General features: G+C 59.1%; 2 protein-coding genes and 1 long non-coding RNA gene across 3 annotated transcripts in view; 2 read left to right on the top strand and 1 right to left on the bottom strand.

Moving 5' to 3' along the window:
• LOC142076740 (uncharacterized) overlaps positions 1–19,366 on the bottom strand; it is a 124,405-nt gene that overhangs the window by 12,149 nt on the left and 92,890 nt on the right. The window lies entirely within an intron of this gene.
• Positions 3,458–7,423, top strand: LOC142076739 (SUN domain-containing protein 3-like). The gene is made up of 10 exons (XM_075139131.1): positions 3,458–3,650; positions 4,033–4,103; positions 4,190–4,239; positions 4,776–4,816; positions 5,094–5,232; positions 5,459–5,543; positions 5,678–5,793; positions 6,032–6,199; positions 6,568–6,654; positions 7,245–7,423. The coding sequence occupies exons 1-10, from the start codon at positions 3,550–3,552 to the stop codon at positions 7,389–7,391; spliced, it is 1,005 nt and encodes a 334-aa protein (XP_074995232.1). The 5' UTR covers positions 3,458–3,549; the 3' UTR covers positions 7,392–7,423.
• LOC142076743 (uncharacterized) lies at positions 14,384–19,095 on the top strand. Its single transcript, XM_075139132.1, has 8 exons — positions 14,384–16,310; positions 16,693–16,763; positions 16,858–16,907; positions 17,444–17,484; positions 17,762–17,900; positions 18,127–18,211; positions 18,346–18,461; positions 18,700–19,095. The coding sequence occupies exons 1-8, from the start codon at positions 16,210–16,212 to the stop codon at positions 19,093–19,095; spliced, it is 999 nt and encodes a 332-aa protein (XP_074995233.1). The 5' UTR covers positions 14,384–16,209.

Here is a 19,366-nt window from a genome sequence, read left to right as displayed (position 1 = left end):
ATGGAGGGATTGGGCCCCTGGAGATCCCCCAGGCTGTTGGCTGTGCTGCAGAGGGGACCCTGATGTGAGTCTGCAGGCACAGCAATATGGCTTTGGGGAAGGGGGCAGGATGAATGACCCTTACTGGTGTGTCAGGGGATGCAGTGTGTAACAGGAAGCCAGGCGTGGGCTGGAGGGGGGGTGCTGGGTGGTCTGGGATTGCAGCCTGGCCAGTGTGAATGAGGGTCCTCCTCCCCACCCTGCCCCTCTCGGAGACGTTCCTGTTCCCTCTTCTCTGCCAGGCAGACCTCTTTCAGGGAAAGGCAGAGGGAGGCACAGCAGTGCGGGAGCAGGTCGAAGTCTGCGACCCGCATCCAGAAATCCCTCGGGGAGTGGCCAGAGCTGCCGGGCAATGGCACTAGCCCCAGGACACCTGGGTGCCTGTCGCCCTGGCCGTGGCCTTTCCTCCCCGTGCCCTGGGGACTGACTGGGGATGCCCTTTCCCACCATGGCTCCCTGCAATTTGTCCCGCTTGCTTTGAGCAGCAGCAGTGGTCAGAGCTGGCAGAAGCTGTTCAGGAGCAGGTTGAGGTCAAGAAGGTAGAAGGGGGACAGGAGGGACGGGGGCTCAACATGTTTGTGGGGGCAAGCCCCCTCAGAGCAGGCATGGCGTGGACTCTTGACTGGGCCCTCTGCTTGTCCAGCTGCTCAGGAACAAGCTCCAGTGCCTCCTGGAGAGACGGGAACGCCTCCGAGAGTCAACAGCTTTGTGAGTGGTGATGGAACCTGATTGGAACCTGGGGCAGAGGAGTGGGGAAGTGATGAGCAGCTTTGGGCAGACCTCTGCCACTCATAGACATTTTCTGGCTCCTGCCAGCTTCTCCAGCCTGCTCTGGAGAGCCCTTTGCCTTCTCTTAAGCAGCTCAAAAGACCTCTGAACAACTCGGGACTTCTGGAAGCAGCTCTGCACAACTCTGAGCAGCTCTCAGGCTCTCCTCCATGCCCCCCTCAGGCCTGGGGTAGGTCTGTGCAGTGCTGGGATGCTGGAGGTGCCTGGTGCCAACCCCAGCAGAGGCTGGGCAGCACCCTGGCTCCCTGTTGGCCACCCGGGGGGTCGCCATGCCGGCCGAGGTCTCTTCTCACAGCCTAGAATCCCATGGTGTCCGTAGCACGGAGAAGGTGGTGCCGGCAGACGAGACAGAGAAGTCACTGGTGCAGGAGATGGTGGCTGTGCGGCTGGTAGGACAGACAAACCGCGCTGTGGGCCTTGGGGAGGGAAGGGTCTGCACTGTGCCCGGGGGACATGGGGGCACTGATCTCAGCAGGGACAGGGGAGGGGGTCTGAGCCCCATACCTCGGCTTCCTCGCACACCCCAACACGTGTCCCTGCAGTGCCTTGGCCTGCAGGAGGAGGAGCTGGCGTCAAGGAGGCGTAAGAGCACTTCTTGGCTGAGGTGAGTTGCCCCGGGGGCTCGGGGTGCTGGGGCTGTGCCAGTGGTCCAAGGGCATTAGGCAGCTTTGGACTTCTCTGGGATGAAACGTTTCAGTATTTCTTTTCTTCCTAGCTTGGTGGGGTGCGTAGCGGGGGATTTTGGGGCCCACTGGGGAGACCTACAGTAGAGCTGAAAGAGATGCCTGGGCCCCTCACTCCAGTTCTGAGCGGGGAGTGTTGTACCCAGCACGGTGCAAGGTGCCACGGTGGCGTTCAAAGAGGGTGGCTGGAAAGAGCTGAGACAAACGTGCCCCCTGCTCTGCCTGACCCCACTTCTGTGCCCGATAAGATCATGGAGCACATCCTCCTGGAAGACATGTCAAAACATATTGAAGACAGGAAGGTGATTACAGACAGCCAACACGGCTTCACAAGGGCAAATTGGACATGACCCAAAATGAATTGAGAGCGGCCCTGCAGAGAAGGACTTGGGGATCCTGGTAGACGAAAAATGAGACATGAGCCGGCCGTGTGCGCTCGCAGCCCAGAAAGCCAACTGTGTGCTGGGCTGCATCCAAAGAAGCGTGGCCAGCAGGTGAAGAGAGGGGATTTTCCCGTTCTGCTCTGCTCTGGTGGGACCCCACGTGGAGTAGTGCATGCAGCTCTGGGGTCCTCGGCACAGGAAAGACAGGGACCCATTGGAGCGGGTCCAGAGGAGGGCCACAAAAATGATCTGAGGGCTGGAACACCTCTGCTATGAAGAAAGGCTGAGAGAGTTGGGGTTGTTCAACCTGGAGAAGAGAAGGGTCTGGGTAGATCTTCCTGGGGCCTTTCAATATATAAAGAGGACTTAGAAGAAAGAGGGAGGGAGACTTTTTACCAGGTTAGGTTGGATGGGTCTTTGAGCAACTTCTCTAGTGAAAGACGTCCCTATCCATGGCAAGGGGGGTGGACCAGATGATCTTTAAAAGCTCCCTTCCAACCCAAACCATTCTATGATTCTATGACCTGGAGCAGCCCCCACCCAGCTGCTCGCCAGGAGCAGCACATTCCCTCAGCGCCCAGATGGCCGTGGGCTGAGGAACATCCCTGGGCTCGCCGGGGAGTGCTGTGGGTGCTTGCAGCAGCTCTTCCTGGCCGGGGGACAGCGGCTGGCCCCAGCACAGGGAGGAGGGAGGCAGGGAGGCAGGGAGGGAGGCCAGGACAGCAGCACAACTCAAGAGAGAGAGACAGCCTCGCTGCTGAGCATTTCCACAATGCGCAGAGTCATCGCTGTTAGCACCGTGTGAAAACGCACAGGCCTGAGCAGCCCTGGGTGTATGTAGAGGTGGGAGACTGCATCGGGTGGTCCTCCAGCCTGAAGGGACCTGCACACCAGGCTGCTTGATCCCAGCCCTGGGAGCCTGGGCAGCAGTGGGGTGCCCGCTCCCCTAGGTGAGTCCCACAGGGGTCTGTGCAGTACCCACATGCCCAGCTCCTTGATAGTCGCCCCGGGGGGCTGTGCCCAGCACTCTCACAGCTCAATACTGCAGGCTGCCGCACGCCCGGGAGGTGGCTGAGGAGCCTGATGAGGGGCCGAGGGACAAGCCCGGGTCTCGGGGCTTGTCCACAGCACCTGCACACGGGGTTTCAGTGGGGAGCGCTTAAACCGACACTGCGTCTGGACTAACCCACGTGGAACTACAGCCTGTTCTGAAGCACCGCAGTTCACTGCCATCAGCAGCTGGCAATGCCTGAGTGCAAAAAAGCAATTCCCTGATCTAATTCAGTGCTAAAACTCTCCAAATTCTCACAAAACTACCCTCCTGCCCACAGCCCAGGGCATGCCACTGCCTGGCACAGGAGGAGGTGTGTAACGGCACAGCAGCTTGCTGGGGCAGCTGAAGGAGACGCTGCTCTCTGTGCTCCCAGGTGCTTCTGGGCCCCTTGTCTCTCAGAGCTGCAGGTGTGGGCAGGGGCTAAGACACAGGGTTTCTCCCTCACAGGTGGCACAGCAACCCCCTCGTGGGTAGCCCCTCTGAAGTCATCATGGGCATCACCAGTCGGCTCTTGTGAGGTCATAACCTGCTGCCCTCCATAAAACTCCATGCTGGAGAGGTGTGCGGCAGTGCGAAGCAGAGCGCTTTCAGCAGCTAGCGGATGCTTAGAGAAGAGGTGCTTGGGTCTCGAGAGGAGAGCAGGCTTTTCCCTCCGCCTGGCCAGGGTGCTGGGGTTGTGGAGATGCCAGCCAGGTTGGGCAGGTGGGTGCAAGAGGGCCCAGAAAGCCAGGAGGGATCAGCCCAGAAGCCGTGTGTGCTGTCTGCCTTCCCTCCCAGCAGGAGCAGGCAGCCCCAGAGCATGGGGGCTGTCTGCACTACTGCACTCCAGCCGGGGGCACGGCCCTGGCCTTTCTCTGGGGAGAGCCGAGCGGGGCCAGGATGCTGCCCCTGTGTCAGGCCAGAGGTCTTTGTGTCCCAGGGCTGGTGTGCAATGGGCCAGACCTTCCCAAAGGCCCCTGGGCCCTCGGGCTTGCAGGTGTGCTGAGCACAGGAACCTGGTAGCAAGCAAGCTCCTAAACGGATCCCTGGCAAATATGTGTCCCAACCTTGGGCTTTGGTAACAACAGTGTTCCCTCTCTTTTAGACGACGCAACACCCACCAGAAGGGCAGGAGCATCCTGAGGCTCCTTTTCCTGCTGCTTCCCGTCCTGTCGGGTGAGTATCCCTGACCAAAAATGGTCTTCTCAGAGGGGGACCAGCTCCTGAGAAAAATAACCATCTCTTGACAATGTGACCCACAGCTGTTGTCTACTGCTCGGGCTCAACGATCGGGGGAAAGGGAGCATTACGGGTAAGTGTCTCTTGCTGTGGGAAAGCCAATGCCTGCAAAGGCCGTGGCTCTGCCCTCCTGCCTCTCCTGGGAACATGGGGTGCCTGGTCAAAAATGCCCACCACCGCTGAGGCAGAGGTTGGGCGGGGCACTTCTGTTCATCCTTCAATCTCCTTCGCGCCTGGGTGGGGTTCAACACAGAAACGGGTCTTCCCAAGTGACCTCTGCAGGGTGGCAGGCTGAAGAGTGGAGCACTTTGGCAGAAGGTGCTTTTGCTGCCTGCATACCTCTCGGAGAGCCTGGGGGGGGTCAGGTGGAGACCCGAAAGATGCTCTGCTGGACGTGGCTGGTTAAAGAGTCCAACCTTCGGGTCGGGGTCTCTCCAAAGTGACTCGAAGCAGCTGGAAATTCTGCCAGCTCTGCCTAGGGGAGTGTCCTTTGGGAAGCCCTGGCAGTGCTCCTCATGCTTGCTCCAGTGGAGTGTCTCTCCAAAGCGTCAATTTTGGCAGTAAACAAGCTACTTAAGGAGTCCATCCCGCACCCTCTTTATCTTGCAGGAGGCATCACAGCTTCCTGAAGCAGAGCCGCAGTCTCTGGGGTAAGAGCGCTTTCTTGCCAAGGAACGAACTCTGTGGAGCCATCTCAGCTGGCTTCGTGCTACCTGCACTCGCTCACCTCGCGAACAGGGCCCCTGACCTTCCCCGTCTGCCACCCGCAGTAGTGGAAGGGAGCCATTTGTAAACCAGAGGAAGGAAAGGGGCCAGGGGCCGGGGGGTGACACAAGCCCACGGGGACCCTTCTCTGCACAGCGTTGGGAGCCTGCCTGCAGGGGCTGGGCAGCTGCTGGACAAGACCTGCTTTCTCTCTGCCTCCAGGAACTCACAGGCTTGGCTGGAGCAGAAGAAGCGGGAGCTCAAGGAGACGGTGGCTCAGGTGTCTGCTGCGAGGGGAAACATACTTCAGGCAGTGAGAGAGGTCCTCGAAGCCCACGGTGTCCAAGAGGAGAAGAGAGAGGTAAGGGTGCTGGGGGTAGACCAGAGACCTCGCTGCCTTTCCGGGCACCCTCCTGCTGCTTCCTCTTGGCACTCTCAAAGTCGGCACCTTTTCCGACAGGTCTTGCCTTGGGTTTTCTGACACAGAGGCGCTCCTTGGCTCTGTGCTAGGACTCGGTGTTCATGCAGAATGGCCCATGCATGTGTTTGTGTTCACTGCCATCTCTCCATCCCCAATTTTTTCCCAGGAAGTTCTGCGGTTGACAGAGGCAGCAGTTCAGAAGGTGCTTGAAAACTACCTTCAGATGCCTGACTGGGCTCTGGAAGCCATAGGTATGCAGACGGGAAGTCTCGCCCTTGGTTTGTGTATGGCACTCCCCCAAAGCCTGCCAAGCTCTGCTTGAAGCCTGAGAAATACATCCTAATGCACTGCTTCAACTCCTAATCTCTGGCCACCTTCATGTCAGGTGCCGCCATTGATGAGGAGAGGACATCCAAGAGTTACGGTGGGCAAGGCAAGATGACCTGGTGGCCTTCTCCATTCGGCTTCTCTTCTGCAAATCCTCCAGAGACAATCTTGCAGGTATCACAAGGGAACTCCTGACTTGTGAGTCACCTCCTTGCTTTCGGGTTGGCAGACCAAGTGCGCAGCACTTCCCTTCAGCCCGGTCGTATCGCTCAGCCCTGCAGTCTGCATTGCATTCCTGATCCCTGCGACCCCTGACAGCACTGCCCTCCCATCAGGAGGGGGACCGAGCTGCCCCCAGCTGCTGTGAACTTTGGCTGTCTTGCCACTGATGGTTATGGCTTTCTGGTTTCAGCCACGTATTGCCCCTGGCAACTGCTGGGCTTTCCAAGGATCTCGGGGTCACGTGGTCATCCGGCTGCCTGAGCAAATCTGGCCAAGGGCTTTCACCATTTGGCATATCTCCGAGGCAGTCTCTCCTTCTGGGGAAGTCAGCAGCGCCCCCAAAGACTTTGCTGTCTCCGTAAGTCTTTGCCTTGCGCTTATCGGGTGGGGCCCAGCCCCAGGGAAAAGCTGTACCAGAGACGTGCTTCTCACGGCGGCTTCTCTCAGACATCTGTCTGGGGCTGGCTGCTGCAGAGCACCTCATCCCCTGGGGGGCCACTGGGGGCATGTGGGGTTCTGTGCCTCTGGGGGCTGCTTGTCTGCTTCACGGCCAAGGATCCTGGAGCACGTGCTCGAAGCACCCTGACCCAGAGCCTCCCTAACCTGTGCTAGACTACCGCTAGAGCTGAGGGAGGCGGGGAAGGGTTCCCGGGTTCGGCCTTGGCGTGCCCTTTTTCTGACACCCTGCTGGAGCCTGACCTGCTCCCTTTGTCTCTCGTCTTTCAGGGAGTGGATGAGGCAACGGCAGAAACTCTCCTGGGGACATTCACCTACGAGGTGCACAAGGAGATTGCTCAGACTTTCCATGTGCAGGTACTGCAAGAGCTGTGGCAGGATGCCCGGGAAGAAGGCAGGGTTGTCTGCAAGTCCTTGGAGAAAAGAGTGTGGAGGATCATCCCAGACACCCTCTGCTCTCCCACGCTCTGTGCTCCTGCGGGGAAGACGGCAAGAGGAGAGCAAACGGGGCTTTGCTCTGCTGGCCGAGGCAGCTGCCCCACCTTTGCAAGGGCTTTCCTTTTCCTTCGGGTAGCGCAGAGAAAGCAGCAGTGGGAAGGGGTCCAGGAAGGGAAACGGTCCCCCTCAGGGGAGACGGCGGGAGGGAGGACGGCAGACATCTTCCCCCCTCAGCGGGACTCTCCCTGCAACCCGCGTCAGCCCGGGCAGCAAAGCGCCTCCGGTTTCCACAGCTCCCCTCAGCAAGGCTCTGAGGCCAGGCCTTTGCCTTCTAGGCACAGAGGGCTCCTCTGTGGCCCTGGCAAAGGAGGGTCTGGTCGCCCTGGCTTCCTCCTTCGTCAGGGCTGCTGCTTGGTCCTCAGCAGAGGGAATGCGGGCAGAGGGGACTCTGGCGATATGCCGTGGCTCTTGCCACCTGCGTAATGATGGCTCCCCCCATTTCTTTACAGAAGGAGCTTCCCAGGACATTTCGCTACATCAAATTCCAGGTGCAGAGCAACTGGGGAAACCCAGAGTACACCTGTATGTACCGAGTACAGGTTCACGGGAAGGCGGCAAGCCACAACGACCACCCGCAAGCCCAAGAGCTCCTTTAGGAAGCATAATAAACCAAAGAAGATGTGTGGCAGCTCGACTTGTGTATGCCGCGTGCCCCCACCCCTTCCTCCTGGTGTCCCCCCACGTGCCGACAGCCCCAGCTCTCTGAGCAAGTGAGAGTGTCTGCCCAGGCTAGAGCAGAGGACTAGTCTTTATTTTTCCCCTTCCCGGGCTGTAGTTCGGGGGCTAGATGCTGGATCCAGACGGGGGCTGGATGCTTGAGGCCTGTGCTGGAGCCCACGCAGTGTGTCTGTCCGTGCACGTGCGCACAGCCGTGGTGCACGTGTGTGTGTGTGAGTGTTTTGAAACAAAGAAGTTCCTAACAAATTCTCTAAGACTCAATTTGGAGTTTTAGAAAGCAGGTATTCTTTATTGCAGCGCTGGACGCACAGAGTGCCAAATCACTTACCCATAGGGGCTCCCTTCCCCACTAGTTCCCTTTCCCTTTCCCAGTTCCCTTTCTAGGTTCTTTTCCTGTGCTACCACTCCCTTTTTTTGGGGGGAAAATACCACCCCCATGGCCCTCCTGCATTTTTTCTGGGGGGGAGGAGGGGGAAATAATTCCCCCCAGTATCCTCCTGTATTATTTTTGGGGGGGAACTCAGCCCCATGCCATGGCCCTCCTCTATTTTGGGGTGAGAAATAACTCATGTTCATCTTATTTTCCAGCACAAAATGTCCTCGGCTGCTCCCAGCGTAGCCCGGCCCTTGGCCATCGTGTTGCGTGGGGCTGTTGGGGTTATGATCCACAGGAAACACAAAGACAGGTGCAAAATCCCACTCCAGGGGTTGATTTGTCTCTGTGTTGCAATTTTTTTTAAAAATTTGAATAGCAAAATTTGATAAAAGAATATTAAACCTCAAACATGTTTGTGCCAGATGGGTTTCGTGGATGTGCTGATCTCTTCTGGATGCACAACCCTCCCCACCACGTAATGAAGCCCACATGACTCAGACGGGGCAATACTGCCACCTTCCCGACAATGTCAAACCAAAATCATTTCAGGATTTTTCTCCTGGCAATTCTTCCAGTCCAAGAATTCCTGTAGGGACACCCCCTGCCCACAGGCTGTAGTATGGCCTTTCTGTAAAGAGGGTGATTGCTGGGGAGGAGCAGGGCAGCAGCAGGGCCCCGGCTTGTGCATCTCCCATCAGCCAGATCCCTCAGCCCTCGCGGGTGCGTCCCATCTGTGCCCGTATACTTCTGTACGGCCAGTTTCCTTAAGTATTCCCTGACCTGATTCTCTTCCACCAAGGGTACGTCTGCCTTGCTCCAGCCTTTTCCCAGGCCTCTGTGACCTGGGATTCCTGAAGGCAGGTCGGGCTGGTAGAGACGGCAAAGGCAGCTTTCAGTGCCTCAGCCTTTCCCACCGCCTGTGTGACCAGCTCCTCCACCTCATTCAGCAGCAGGACCCCATTTCTCCTCGCCGTCCTTCTATCATCTGTGTACCTATAGGCAGCGTTGGGGCTGTGATGGGGTTGTTTGGAGGAGTTGTATGCATGATTAAAAATGCATGTAAAACCCTGCGGTCAGGGCCCTGATGGTGCCCTACAGTCCTAAGGGAATGCTGACATGAACACACTTCAAGCCAGGTCCTTTAGTAGCGTTAATCCAGGTATGGGGGGGACACAGAAACCTCCCGGGCGGGAATGGGGGATGAGAAGGGTGCCTCCACCCCCCCACGCGCAGAAGGGGCAGAGCCAGGATATATATAAGCAGGGGCTGGTACCTGGTGGGGGGGAAAGGGATTCGCAGGGGATTGTGGGGCCCAGGGTGGGGCAGGGATGCCTGGGGGAGGGTTTTATGGTGCTGTCATGGCACCTTTGCGGGGATGCGGCACTGCAGGGGCACCTGTGGGGTGAGGAGCCATTTCCCTGCCAGGCTGCCAGGCCCTTGATCCCCTCTGTTACCCCCTCAGTGACCCCAATCCCCTCAGTTAGCCCCAGAAACCTCAGCCCCAAAGATGCCTCTGCTTCCTCCCAGACAGCCCTGATACCCTGCTACCCTTCCAGGCATCCCAGATCTCCCACTCAGATGTCTTCTCAATCTTCTCAAACGCCTCCTCAATACCACTGATCCCCTCACTTCCAACCAGAAGTCCCCGATCCCCTCAGTTCCCCCGTTCAGACACCCCCAATCCTTTGAGTTCCTCTCAGACTCCCTCCATCTCCTCAGTTCCCCCCTGCACACTCTTCATTGCCTTCACTTCTCCCCAGACACCCCCATCACCTCCAGTTCTCTCCAGACACCCCCAACCCCCTTGACCCTCCTGATCCCATCAGTTCCCCCCAGACATCCCTCTCCTTTCAGGTACCCCAGGCATCTGCTCCTCCCAAGGTCCTTCCCCCCTCCACAGTCTGGGAGGAGGATGGCCATGGCAGGGAGCTATTTCCCCCCAAAAAGGGGGAGGCTGAGGGTGGGAGTTGGTTCCTTCCCAAAAGGGTGAGGTGACACAGAAGAAGAACATAGAAAGGGAACTGGGGATGATTCACAGGGAAAACTAAATCCAGTCAGTGGCACCGAACACAGGAAACCCTCCCAGGAAGAGTTTGCCCACTTCCTTTCTTTCTCTGGCTTGCTCTTTCCAGTGGTGCCTGCTGGAGATTTTTCCCAGTTCCGGCACAATATTGGTGCTGTAGCAGAGGTTCGTTCTCATGGGAGGGCACAAAGCCAGAAGCGAGTGCAGGAGAGTCTGTGTGCTCAAATGCTGCAGATGGGAGCGTGGGGGAGGGCAGCCAGGAGAGGGCGAGGCCGGTGTGACTGCCGCCATTTCGGGGGCAGGGAGCACTCGCGACGGGGCGGGGCCGCCTGTGAGGAGCCATAATGTGTTGGACGAGCAGGCACGTAGCCCGGGGAGCTCCCACCGGGCCCCACCCCCTTGCACCAGAAACGGCTTGCTCATTGGTAGAGCAGAAGGGCAGGGCCCCCTGATTGGTTGCTGCACTACATATGGGTTCGTTGAGTGGCTGGGGGTTGGTGGTGCTGGTTGGAGGTGTTGGGTGGAGAGTGTGTGCAGAGTTGGGCCGTGTGCAGAGTTGGGCCGTGTGCAGAGTTGGGCCATGTGCAGAGTTGGGCGTGGGGGTCCCTTTGCCTGCCACCGGTGCCTGCAGGGCTGGGTAAGAGGGGGGAGGTGAGGGCAAAGGCAGTGCCTGAGGGGGGCCGGGAGGGGATAATGTGGAGGGGAGTGTGCTCATGGGAGCGCCCGGGTGCCCTGGTGGCTGCTCCTCCTCCCCTCCTGTCCCACAGGTGCACTTTCAGATGACCGAAAGGGAGGCAGGGGTGTTACTGGGGTGGGAGGGGCAGGGCAGGGGGAGGAGGGGAGCACATAACATTTACCCAGGGGTCTGGGTCCACAATGGAGGGATTGGGCCATTGCAGATTGCAGAAGCATTTGGTGGTGGCTGTGCTGCAGAAGGGTCCCTGATGTGAGTCTGCAGGCACAGTAGTATGGCTTTGGTGAAGGGGGTGGGATGAGTGACCCTCACTTGTGTGTCAGGGCATGCGGTGTGTAACAGGAAGCCAGGCGTGGGCTGGAGGGGGGGTGCTGGGTAGTCTGGGATTGCAGCCTGGCCAGTGTGAATGAGGGTCCTCCTCCCCACCCTGCCCCTCTCGGAGACGTTCCTGTTCCCTCTTCTCTGCCAGGCAGACCTCTTTCAGGGAAAGGCAGAGGGAGGTAGAGCAGTGCGGGAGCAGATCGAAGTCTGCGACCCGCATCCAGAAATCCCTCGGGGAGTGGCCAGAGCTGCCGGGCAATGGCACTAGCCCCAGGACACCTGGGTGCCTGTCGCCCTGGCCGTGGCCTTTCCTCCCCGTGCCCTGGGGACTGACTGGGGATGCCCTTTCCCACCATGGCTCCCTGCAATTTGTCCCGCTTGCTTTGAGCAGCAGCAGTGGTCAGAGCTGGCAGAAGCTGTTCAGGAGCAGGTTGAGGTCAAGAAGGTGGAAGGGGGACAGGAGGGACGGGGGCTCAACATGTTTGTGGGGGCAAGCCCCCTCAGAGCAGGCATGGCGTGGACTTTTGGCTGGGCCTGCTTCTCTCCCAGGCAGACCTCTTTCAGGGCAATACAGAGGGAGGCGCAGCAGTGTCCTGTGCTGGAGAGCGCCTGGGTGCCCCTCTGCTTGGGAGCGCAAGGCAGCGCGTGGCTGTGCCTGCGGGTCTACGGCTGTTCCTGTGTCAGCAGCTGTGGTGCTGGACACAGCTGCAGGTGAGCAGGGTGGCATGCCTGTGCACAGATGTGCGGGGGGTGCATTCCCCTGAGCACGTCGGTGTGCGATTGTGTGCGAGGATAGGGCAGCATCCCCGTGACCGTCCGTGCCTGACAGAGCCTGTGGCTGTGCCCCTCACACCCTGCTGGCTCCTGACGCACAGGTGCAGCCATGCAAACAGAAGCGGTGAAGCAAGACCTCCACATGCTCCAGGAGCGCCTGGCTCAGTGTTCAAGTCACAAAGGCACAAGGAGCTGCTGCGGTGTCTGGTAGGCGTGGAGTGTTCCCCTTGTCCCCGGGAGCTGGGGCTGCGAGACCTGAGCCCCTGACCCCTCGTTTCCCCACGCAGGGGAAGAAGCCACAGGAGCTGCAGAAAACCATGGAGCAGCGCAGCATGGAGATCAGTGCCCCTCCTCTGCCAATGTCCCCCAGTTGCGGCGCCTGGGGCTCTGTCAGGGGCTTAGTGCCTGTGTGCGGCTCCTCTTCCCAGAACTGTGTCGTCGTGCGGTGTTTGGAAAAGAACCGCCACGAGCTCCAGCAGCTGGAGGGGCTGGTGGCCCACACCAAGGTGAGTTCACAGAATCACAGGCTGGTTGAGGTTGGAAGGGACCTCTGGAGATCATCTTGTCTTGTCCAATGCCTCTGCTCAAGCAGGGTCACCGAGAGCCAGTTGCTCAGGACCATGTCCAGATGCGGACCGCGTCCAGAGTTGGGCCTGGGGGTCCCTCTACCTACCTGCAGGGCTGGGAAGGAGAGGGGACAAGTGGGCAAAGGCAGTGCCCGAGGGAAGCTGAGAGGGGATAATGCCGAGAGGAGTGCACTCGTGGGAGTGTGCCGGTGCCTGATGGCTGCCCCTCTTCCCCTTGTCTCCCGCAGGAGCGCTAGCAGGTGGCAAGTAGGGAGGCAGCCGCGACCCTGGAGGAGGCACAGAAGGTTCAGTGGAGGAGGCCTGTCCTGACAGGGTCAGGGAGGGGGGTGCCAGTGCTGGGTCCATGCACCCAAGCAGCCGCAGGCAGTGGTGTGGCAGGGGAGGACACCTACTCTGGGATATGGCATCCGTGATGGAGGGATTGGGCCCCTGGAGATCCCCCAGGCTGTTGGCTGTGCTGCAGAGGGGACCCTGATGTGAGTCTGCAGGCACAGTAGTATGGCTTTGGTGAAGGGGGCAGGATGAATGACCCTCACTTGTGTGTCAGGGGATGCAGTGTGTAACAGGAAGCCAGGCGTGGGCTGGAGGGTGGGTGCTGGGTGGTCTGGGATTGCAGCCTGGCCAGTGTGAATGAGGGTCCTCCTCCCCACCCTGCCCCTCTCGGAGACGTTCCTGTTCCCTCTTCTCTGCCAGGCAGACCTCTTTCAGGGAAAGGCAGAGGGAGGTAGAGCAGCGCGGGAGCAGGTCGAAGTCTGCGACCCGCATCCAGAAATCCCTCGGGGAGTGGCCAGAGCTGCCGGGCAATGGCACTAGCCCCAGGACACCTGGGTGCCTGTCGCCCTGGCCGTGGCCTTTCCTCCCCGTGCCCTGGGGACTGACTGGGGATGCCCTTTCCCACCATGGCTCCCTGCAATTTGTCCCGCTTGCTTTGAGCAGCAGCAGTGGTCAGAGCTGGCAGAAGCTGTTCAGGAGCAGGTTGAGGTCAAGAAGGTGGAAGGGGGACAGGAGGGACGGGGGCTCAACATGTTTGTGGGGGCAAGCCCCCTCAGAGCAGGCATGGCGTGGACTCTTGACTGGGCCCTCTGCTTGTCCAGCTACTCAGGAACAAGCTCCAGTGCCTCCTGGAGAGACGGGAACGCCTCCGAGAGTCAACAGCTTTGTGAGTGGTGATGGAACCTGATTGGAACCTGGGGCAGAGGGGTGGGGAAGTGATGAGCAGCTTTGGGCAGACCTCTGCAGCTCATAGACATTTTCTGGCTCCTGTCAGCTCCTCCAGCCTGCTCTGGAAAGCCCTTTGCCTTCTCTTAAGCAGCTCAAAAGACCTCTGAACAACTCGGGACTTCTGGAAGCAGCTCTGCACAACTCTGAGCAGCTCTCAGGCTCTCCTCCATGCCCCCCTCAGGCCTGGGGTAGGTCTGTGCAGTGCTGGGATGCTGGAGGTGCCTGGTGCCAACCCCAGCAGAGGCTGGGCAGCACCCTGGCTCCCTGTTGGCCACCCGGGGGATCGCCATGCCGGCCGAGGTCTCTTCTCACAGCCTAGAATCCCATGGTGTCCATAGCACGGAGAAGGTGGTGCCGGCAGATGAGACAGAGAAGTCACTGGTGCAGGAGATGGTGGCTGTGCGGCTGGTAGGACAGACAAACCGCGCTGTGGGCCTTGGGGAGGGAAGGGTCTGCACTGTGCCCGGGGGACATGGGGGCACTGATCTCAGCAGGGACAGGGGAGGGGGTCTGAGCCCCATACCTCGGCTTCCTCGCACACCCCAACACGTGTCCCTGCAGTGCCTTGGCCTGCAGGAGGAGGAGCTGGCGTCAAGGAGGCGTAAGAGCACTTCTTGGCTGAGGTGAGTTGCCCTGGGGGCTCGGGGTGCCGGGGCTGTGCAAGTGGTCCAAGGGCATTAGGCAGCTTTGGACTTCTCTGGGATGAAACGTTTCAGTATTTCTTTTCTTCCTAGCTTGGTGGGGTGCGTAGCGGGGGATTTTGGGGCCCACTGGGGAGACCTACAGTAGAGCTGAAAGAGATGCCTGGGCCCCTCACTCCAGTTCTGAGCGGGGAGTGTTGTACTCAGCACGGTGCAAGGTGCCACGGTGGCGTTCGAAGAGGGTGGCTGGAAAGAGCTGAGACAAACGTGCCCCCTGCTCTGCCTGACCCCACTTCTGTGCCCGATAAGATCATGGAGCACATCCTCCTGGAAGACATGTCAAAACATATTGAAGACAGGAAGGTGATTACAGACAGCCAACATGGCTTCACAAGGGCAAATTGGACATGACCCAAAATGAATTGAGAGCGGCCCTGCAGAGAAGGACTTGGGGATCCTGGTAGACGAAAAATGAGACATGAGCCGGCCGTGTGCGCTCGCAGCCCAGAAAGCCAACTGTGTGCTGGGCTGCATCCAAAGAAGCGTGGCCAGCAGGTGAAGAGAGGGGATTCTCCCATTCTGCTCTGCTCTGGTGGGACCCCACGTGGAGTAGTGCATGCAGCTCTGGGGTCCTCGGCACAGGAAAGACAGGGACCCATTGGAGCAGGTCCAGAGGAGGGCCACAAAAATGATCTGAGGGCTGGAACACCTCTGCTATGAAGAAAGGCTGAGAGAGTTGGGGTTGTTCAACCTGGAGAAGAGAAGGGTCTGGGTAGATCTTCCTAGGGCCTTTCAATATATAAAGAGGGCTTAGAAGAAAGAGGGAGGGAGACTTTTTACCAGGTTAGGTTGGATGGGTCTTTGAGCAACTTCTCTAGTGAAAGACGTCCCTATCCATGGCAAGGGGGGTGGACCAGATGATCTTTAAAGGTCCCTTCCAACCCAAACCATTCTATGATTCTATGACCTGGAGCAGCCCCCACCCAGCTGCTCGCCAGTAACAGCACATTCCCTCAGCGCCCAGATGGCCGTGGGCTGAGGAACATCCCTGGGCTTGCCGGGGAGTGCTGTGGGTGCTTGCAGCAGCTCTTCCTGGCCGGGGGACAGCGGCTGGCCCCAGCACAGGGAGGAGGGAGGCAGGGAGGCAGGGAGGGAGGCCAGGACAGCAGCACAACTCAAGAGAGAGAGACAGCCTCGCTGCTGAGCATTTCCACAATGCGCAGAGTCATCACTGTTAGCACCGTGTGAAAACGCACAGGCCTGAGCAGCCCTGGGTGTATGTAGAGGTGGGAGACTGCATCGGGTGGTCCTCCAGCCTGAAGGGACCTGCACACCAGGCTGCTTGATCCCAGCCCTGGGAGCCTGAGCAGCAGTGGGGTGCCCGCTCCCCTAGGTGAGTCCCACAGGGGTCTGTGCAGTACCCACATGCCCAGCTCCTTGATAGTCGCCCCGGGGGGCTGTGCCCAGCACTCTCACAGCTCAATCCTGCAGGCTGCCGCACGCCCGGGAGGTGGCTGAGGAGCCTGATGAGGGGCCGAGGGACAAGCCCGGGTCTCGGGGCTTGTCCACAGCACCTGCACACGGGGTTTCAGTGGGGAGCGCTTAAACCGACACTGCGTCTGGACTAACCCACGTGGAACTACAGCCTGTTCTGAAGCACCGCAGTTCACTGCCATCAGCAGCTGGCAATGCCTGAGTGCAAAAAAGCAATTCCCTGATCTAATTCAGTGCTAAAACTCTCCAAATTCTCACAAAACTACCCTCCTGCCCACAGCCCAGGGCATGCCACTGCCTGGCACAGGAGGAGGTGTGTAACGGCACAGCAGCTTGCTGGGGCAGCTGAAGGAGACGCTGCTCTCTGTGCTCCCAGGTGCTTCTGGGCCCCTTGTCTCTCGGAGCTGCAGGTGTGGGCAGGGGCTAAGACACAGGGTTTCTCCCTCACAGGTGGCACAGCAACCCCCCTCGTGGGTAGCCCCTCTGAAGTCATCATGGGCATCACCAGTCGGCTCTTGTGAGGTCATAACCTGCTGCCCTCCATAAAACTCCATGCTGGAGAGGTGTGCGGCAGCGCGAAGCAGAGCGCTTTCAGCAGCTAGCGGATGCTTAGAGAAGAGGTGCTTGGGTCTCGAGAGGAGAGCAGGCTTTTCCCTCCGCCTGGCCAGGGTGCTGGGGTTGTGGAGATGCCAGCCAGGTTGGGCAGGTGGGTGCAAGAGGGCCCAGAAAGCCAGGAGGGATCAGCCCAGAAGCCGTGTGTGCTGTCTGCCTTCCCTCCCAGCAGGAGCAGGCAGCCCCAGAGCATGGGGGCTGTCTGCACTACTGCACTCCAGCCGGGGGCACGGCCCTGGCCTTTCTCTGGGGAGAGCCGAGCGGGGCCAGGATGCTGCCCCTGTGTCAGGCCAGAGGTCTTTGTGTCCCAGGGCTGGTGTGCAATGGGCCAGACCTTCCCAAAGGCCCCTGGGCCCTCGGGCTTGCAGGTGTGCTGAGCACAGGAACCTGGTAGCAAGCAAGCTCCTAAACGGATCCCTGGCAAATATGTGTCCCAACCTTGGGCTTTGGTAACAACAGTGTTCCCTCTCTTTTAGACGACGCAACACCCACCAGAAGGGCAGGAGCATCCTGAGGCTCCTTTTCCTGCTGCTTCCCGTCCTGTCGGGTGAGTATCCCTGACCAAAAATGGTCCTCTCAGTCCTGCGGAGGGGGACCAGCTCCTGAGGAAAATAACCATCTCTTGACAATGTGACCCACAGCTGTTGTCTACTGCTCGGGCTCAACGATCTGGGGAAAGGGAGCATTACGGGTAAGTGTCTCTTGCTGTGGGAAAGCCAATGCCTGCAAAGGCCGTGGCTCTGCCCTCCTGCCTCTCCTGGGAACATGGGGTGCCTGGTCAAAAATGCCCACCACCGCTGAGGCAGAGGTTGGGCGGGGCACTTCTGTTCATCCTTCAATCTCCTTCGCGCCTGGGTGGGGTTCAACACAGAAACGGGTCTTCCCAAGTGACCTCTGCAGGGTGGCAGGCTGAAGAGTGGAGCACTTTGGCAGAAGGTGCTTTTGCTGCCTGCATACCTCTCGGAGAGCCTGGGGGGGGTCAGGTGGAGACCCGAAAGATGCTCTGCTGGACGTGGCTGGTTAAAGAGTCCAACCTTCGGGTCGGGGTCTCTCCAAAGTGACTCGAAGCAGCTGGAAATTCTGCCAGCTCTGCCTAGGGGAGTGTCCTTTGGGAAGCCCTGGCAGTGCTCCTCATGCTTGCTCCAGTGGAGTGTCTCTCCAAAGCGTCAATTTTGGCAGTAAACAAGCTACTTAAGGAGTCCATCCCGCACCCTCTTTATCTTGCAGGAGGCATCACAGCTTCCTGAAGCAGAGCCGCAGTCTCTGGGGTAAGAGCGCTTTCTTGCCAAGGAACGAACTCTGTGGAGCCATCTCAGCTGGCTTCGTGCTACCTGCACTCGCTCACCTCGCGAACAGGGCCCCTGACCTTCCCCGTCTGCCACCCGCGGTAGTGGAAGGGAGCCATTTGTAAACCAGAGGAAGGAAAGGGGCCAGGGGCCGGGGGGTGACACAAGCCCACGGGGACCCTTCTCTGCACAGCGTTGGGAGCCTGCCTGCAGGGGCTGGGCAGCTGCTGGACAAGACCTGCTTTCTCTCTGCCTCCAGGAACTCACAGGCTTGGCTGGAGCAGAAGAAGCGGGAGCTCAAGGAGACGGTGGCTCAGGTGTCTGCTGCGAGGGGAAACATACTTCAGGCAGTGAGAGAGGTCCTCGAAGCCCACGGTGTCCAAGAGGAGAAGAGAGAGGTAAGGGTGCTGGGGGTAGACCAGAGACCTCGCTGCCTTTCCGGGCACCCTCCTGCTGCTTCCTCTTGGCACTCTCAAAGTGGGCACCTTTTCCGACAGGTCTTGCCTTGGGTTTTCTGACACAGAGGCGCTCCTTGGCTCTGTGCTAGGACTCGGTGTTCATGCAGAATGGCCCATGCATGTGTTTGTGTTCACTGCCATCTCTCCATCCCCAATTTTTTCCCAGGAAGTTCTGCGGTTGACAGAGGCAGCAGTTCAGAAGGTGCTTGAAAACTACCTTCAGATGCCTGACTGGGCTCTGGAAGCCATAGGTATGCAGACGGGAAGTCTCGCCCTTGGTTTGTGTATGGCACTCCCCCAAAGCCTGCCAAGCTCTGCTTGAAGCCTGAGAAATACATCCTAATGCACTGCTTCAACTCCTAATCTCTGGCCACCTTCATGTCAGGTGCCGCCATTGATGAGGAGAGGACATCCAAGAGTTACGGTGGGCAAGGCAAGATGACCTGGTGGCCTTCTCCATTCGGCTTCTCTTCTGCAAATCCTCCAGAGACAATCTTGCAGGTATCACAAGGGAACTCCTGACTTGTGAGTCACCTCCTTGCTTTCGGGTTGGCAGACCAAGTGCGCAGCACTTCCCTTCAGCCCGGTCGTATCGCTCAGCCCTGCAGTCTGCATTGCATTCCTGATCCCTGCGACCCCTGACAGCACTGCCCTCCCATCAGGAGGGGGACCGAGCTGCCCCCAGCTGCTGTGAACTTTGGCTGTCTTGCCACTGATGGTTATGGCTTTCTGGTTTCAGCCGCGTATTGCCCCTGGCAACTGCTGGGCTTTCCAAGGATCTCGGGGTCACGTGGTCATCCGGCTGCCTGAGCAAATCTGGCCAAGGGCTTTCACCATTTGGCATATCTCCGAGGCAGTCTCTCCTTCTGGGGAAGTCAGCAGCGCCCCCAAAGACTTTGCTGTCTCCGTAAGTCTTTGCCTTGCGCTTATCGGGTGGGGCCCAGCCCCAGGGAAAAGCTGTACCAGAGACGTGCTTCTCGCGGCGGCTTCTCTCAGACATCTGTCTGGGGCTGGCTGCTGCAGAGCACCTCATCCCCTGGGGGGCCACTGGGGGCATGTGGGGTTCTGTGCCTCTGGGGGCTGCTTGTCTGCTTCACGGCCAAGGATCCTGGAGCACGTGCTCGAAGCACCCTGACCCAGAGCCTCCCTAACCTGTGCTAGACTACCGCTAGAGCTGAGGGAGGCGGGGAAGGGTTCCCGGGTTCGGCCTTGGCGTGCCCTTTTTCTGACACCCTGCTGGAGCCTGACCTGCTCCCTTTGTCTCTCGTCTTTCAGGGAGTGGATGAGTGCCGCGATGGAGAGACGGAGACCCAGCCAGGTGGAAATCAGATCTCACTTTATTGCTCTACACGAACTTCTTATATACGGTTTCAGAACGACCATGTACAAAACTCATTGGCTACATC

The sequence above is a fragment of the Calonectris borealis genome, unplaced genomic scaffold, assembly GCF_964195595.1.
Source record: "Calonectris borealis unplaced genomic scaffold, bCalBor7.hap1.2 HAP1_SCAFFOLD_101, whole genome shotgun sequence".
NCBI lineage: Eukaryota > Metazoa > Chordata > Aves > Procellariiformes > Procellariidae > Calonectris > Calonectris borealis.
Note: the sequence above shows the minus strand (reverse complement) of the source record. Positions and strands in the feature narration are given on the sequence as shown.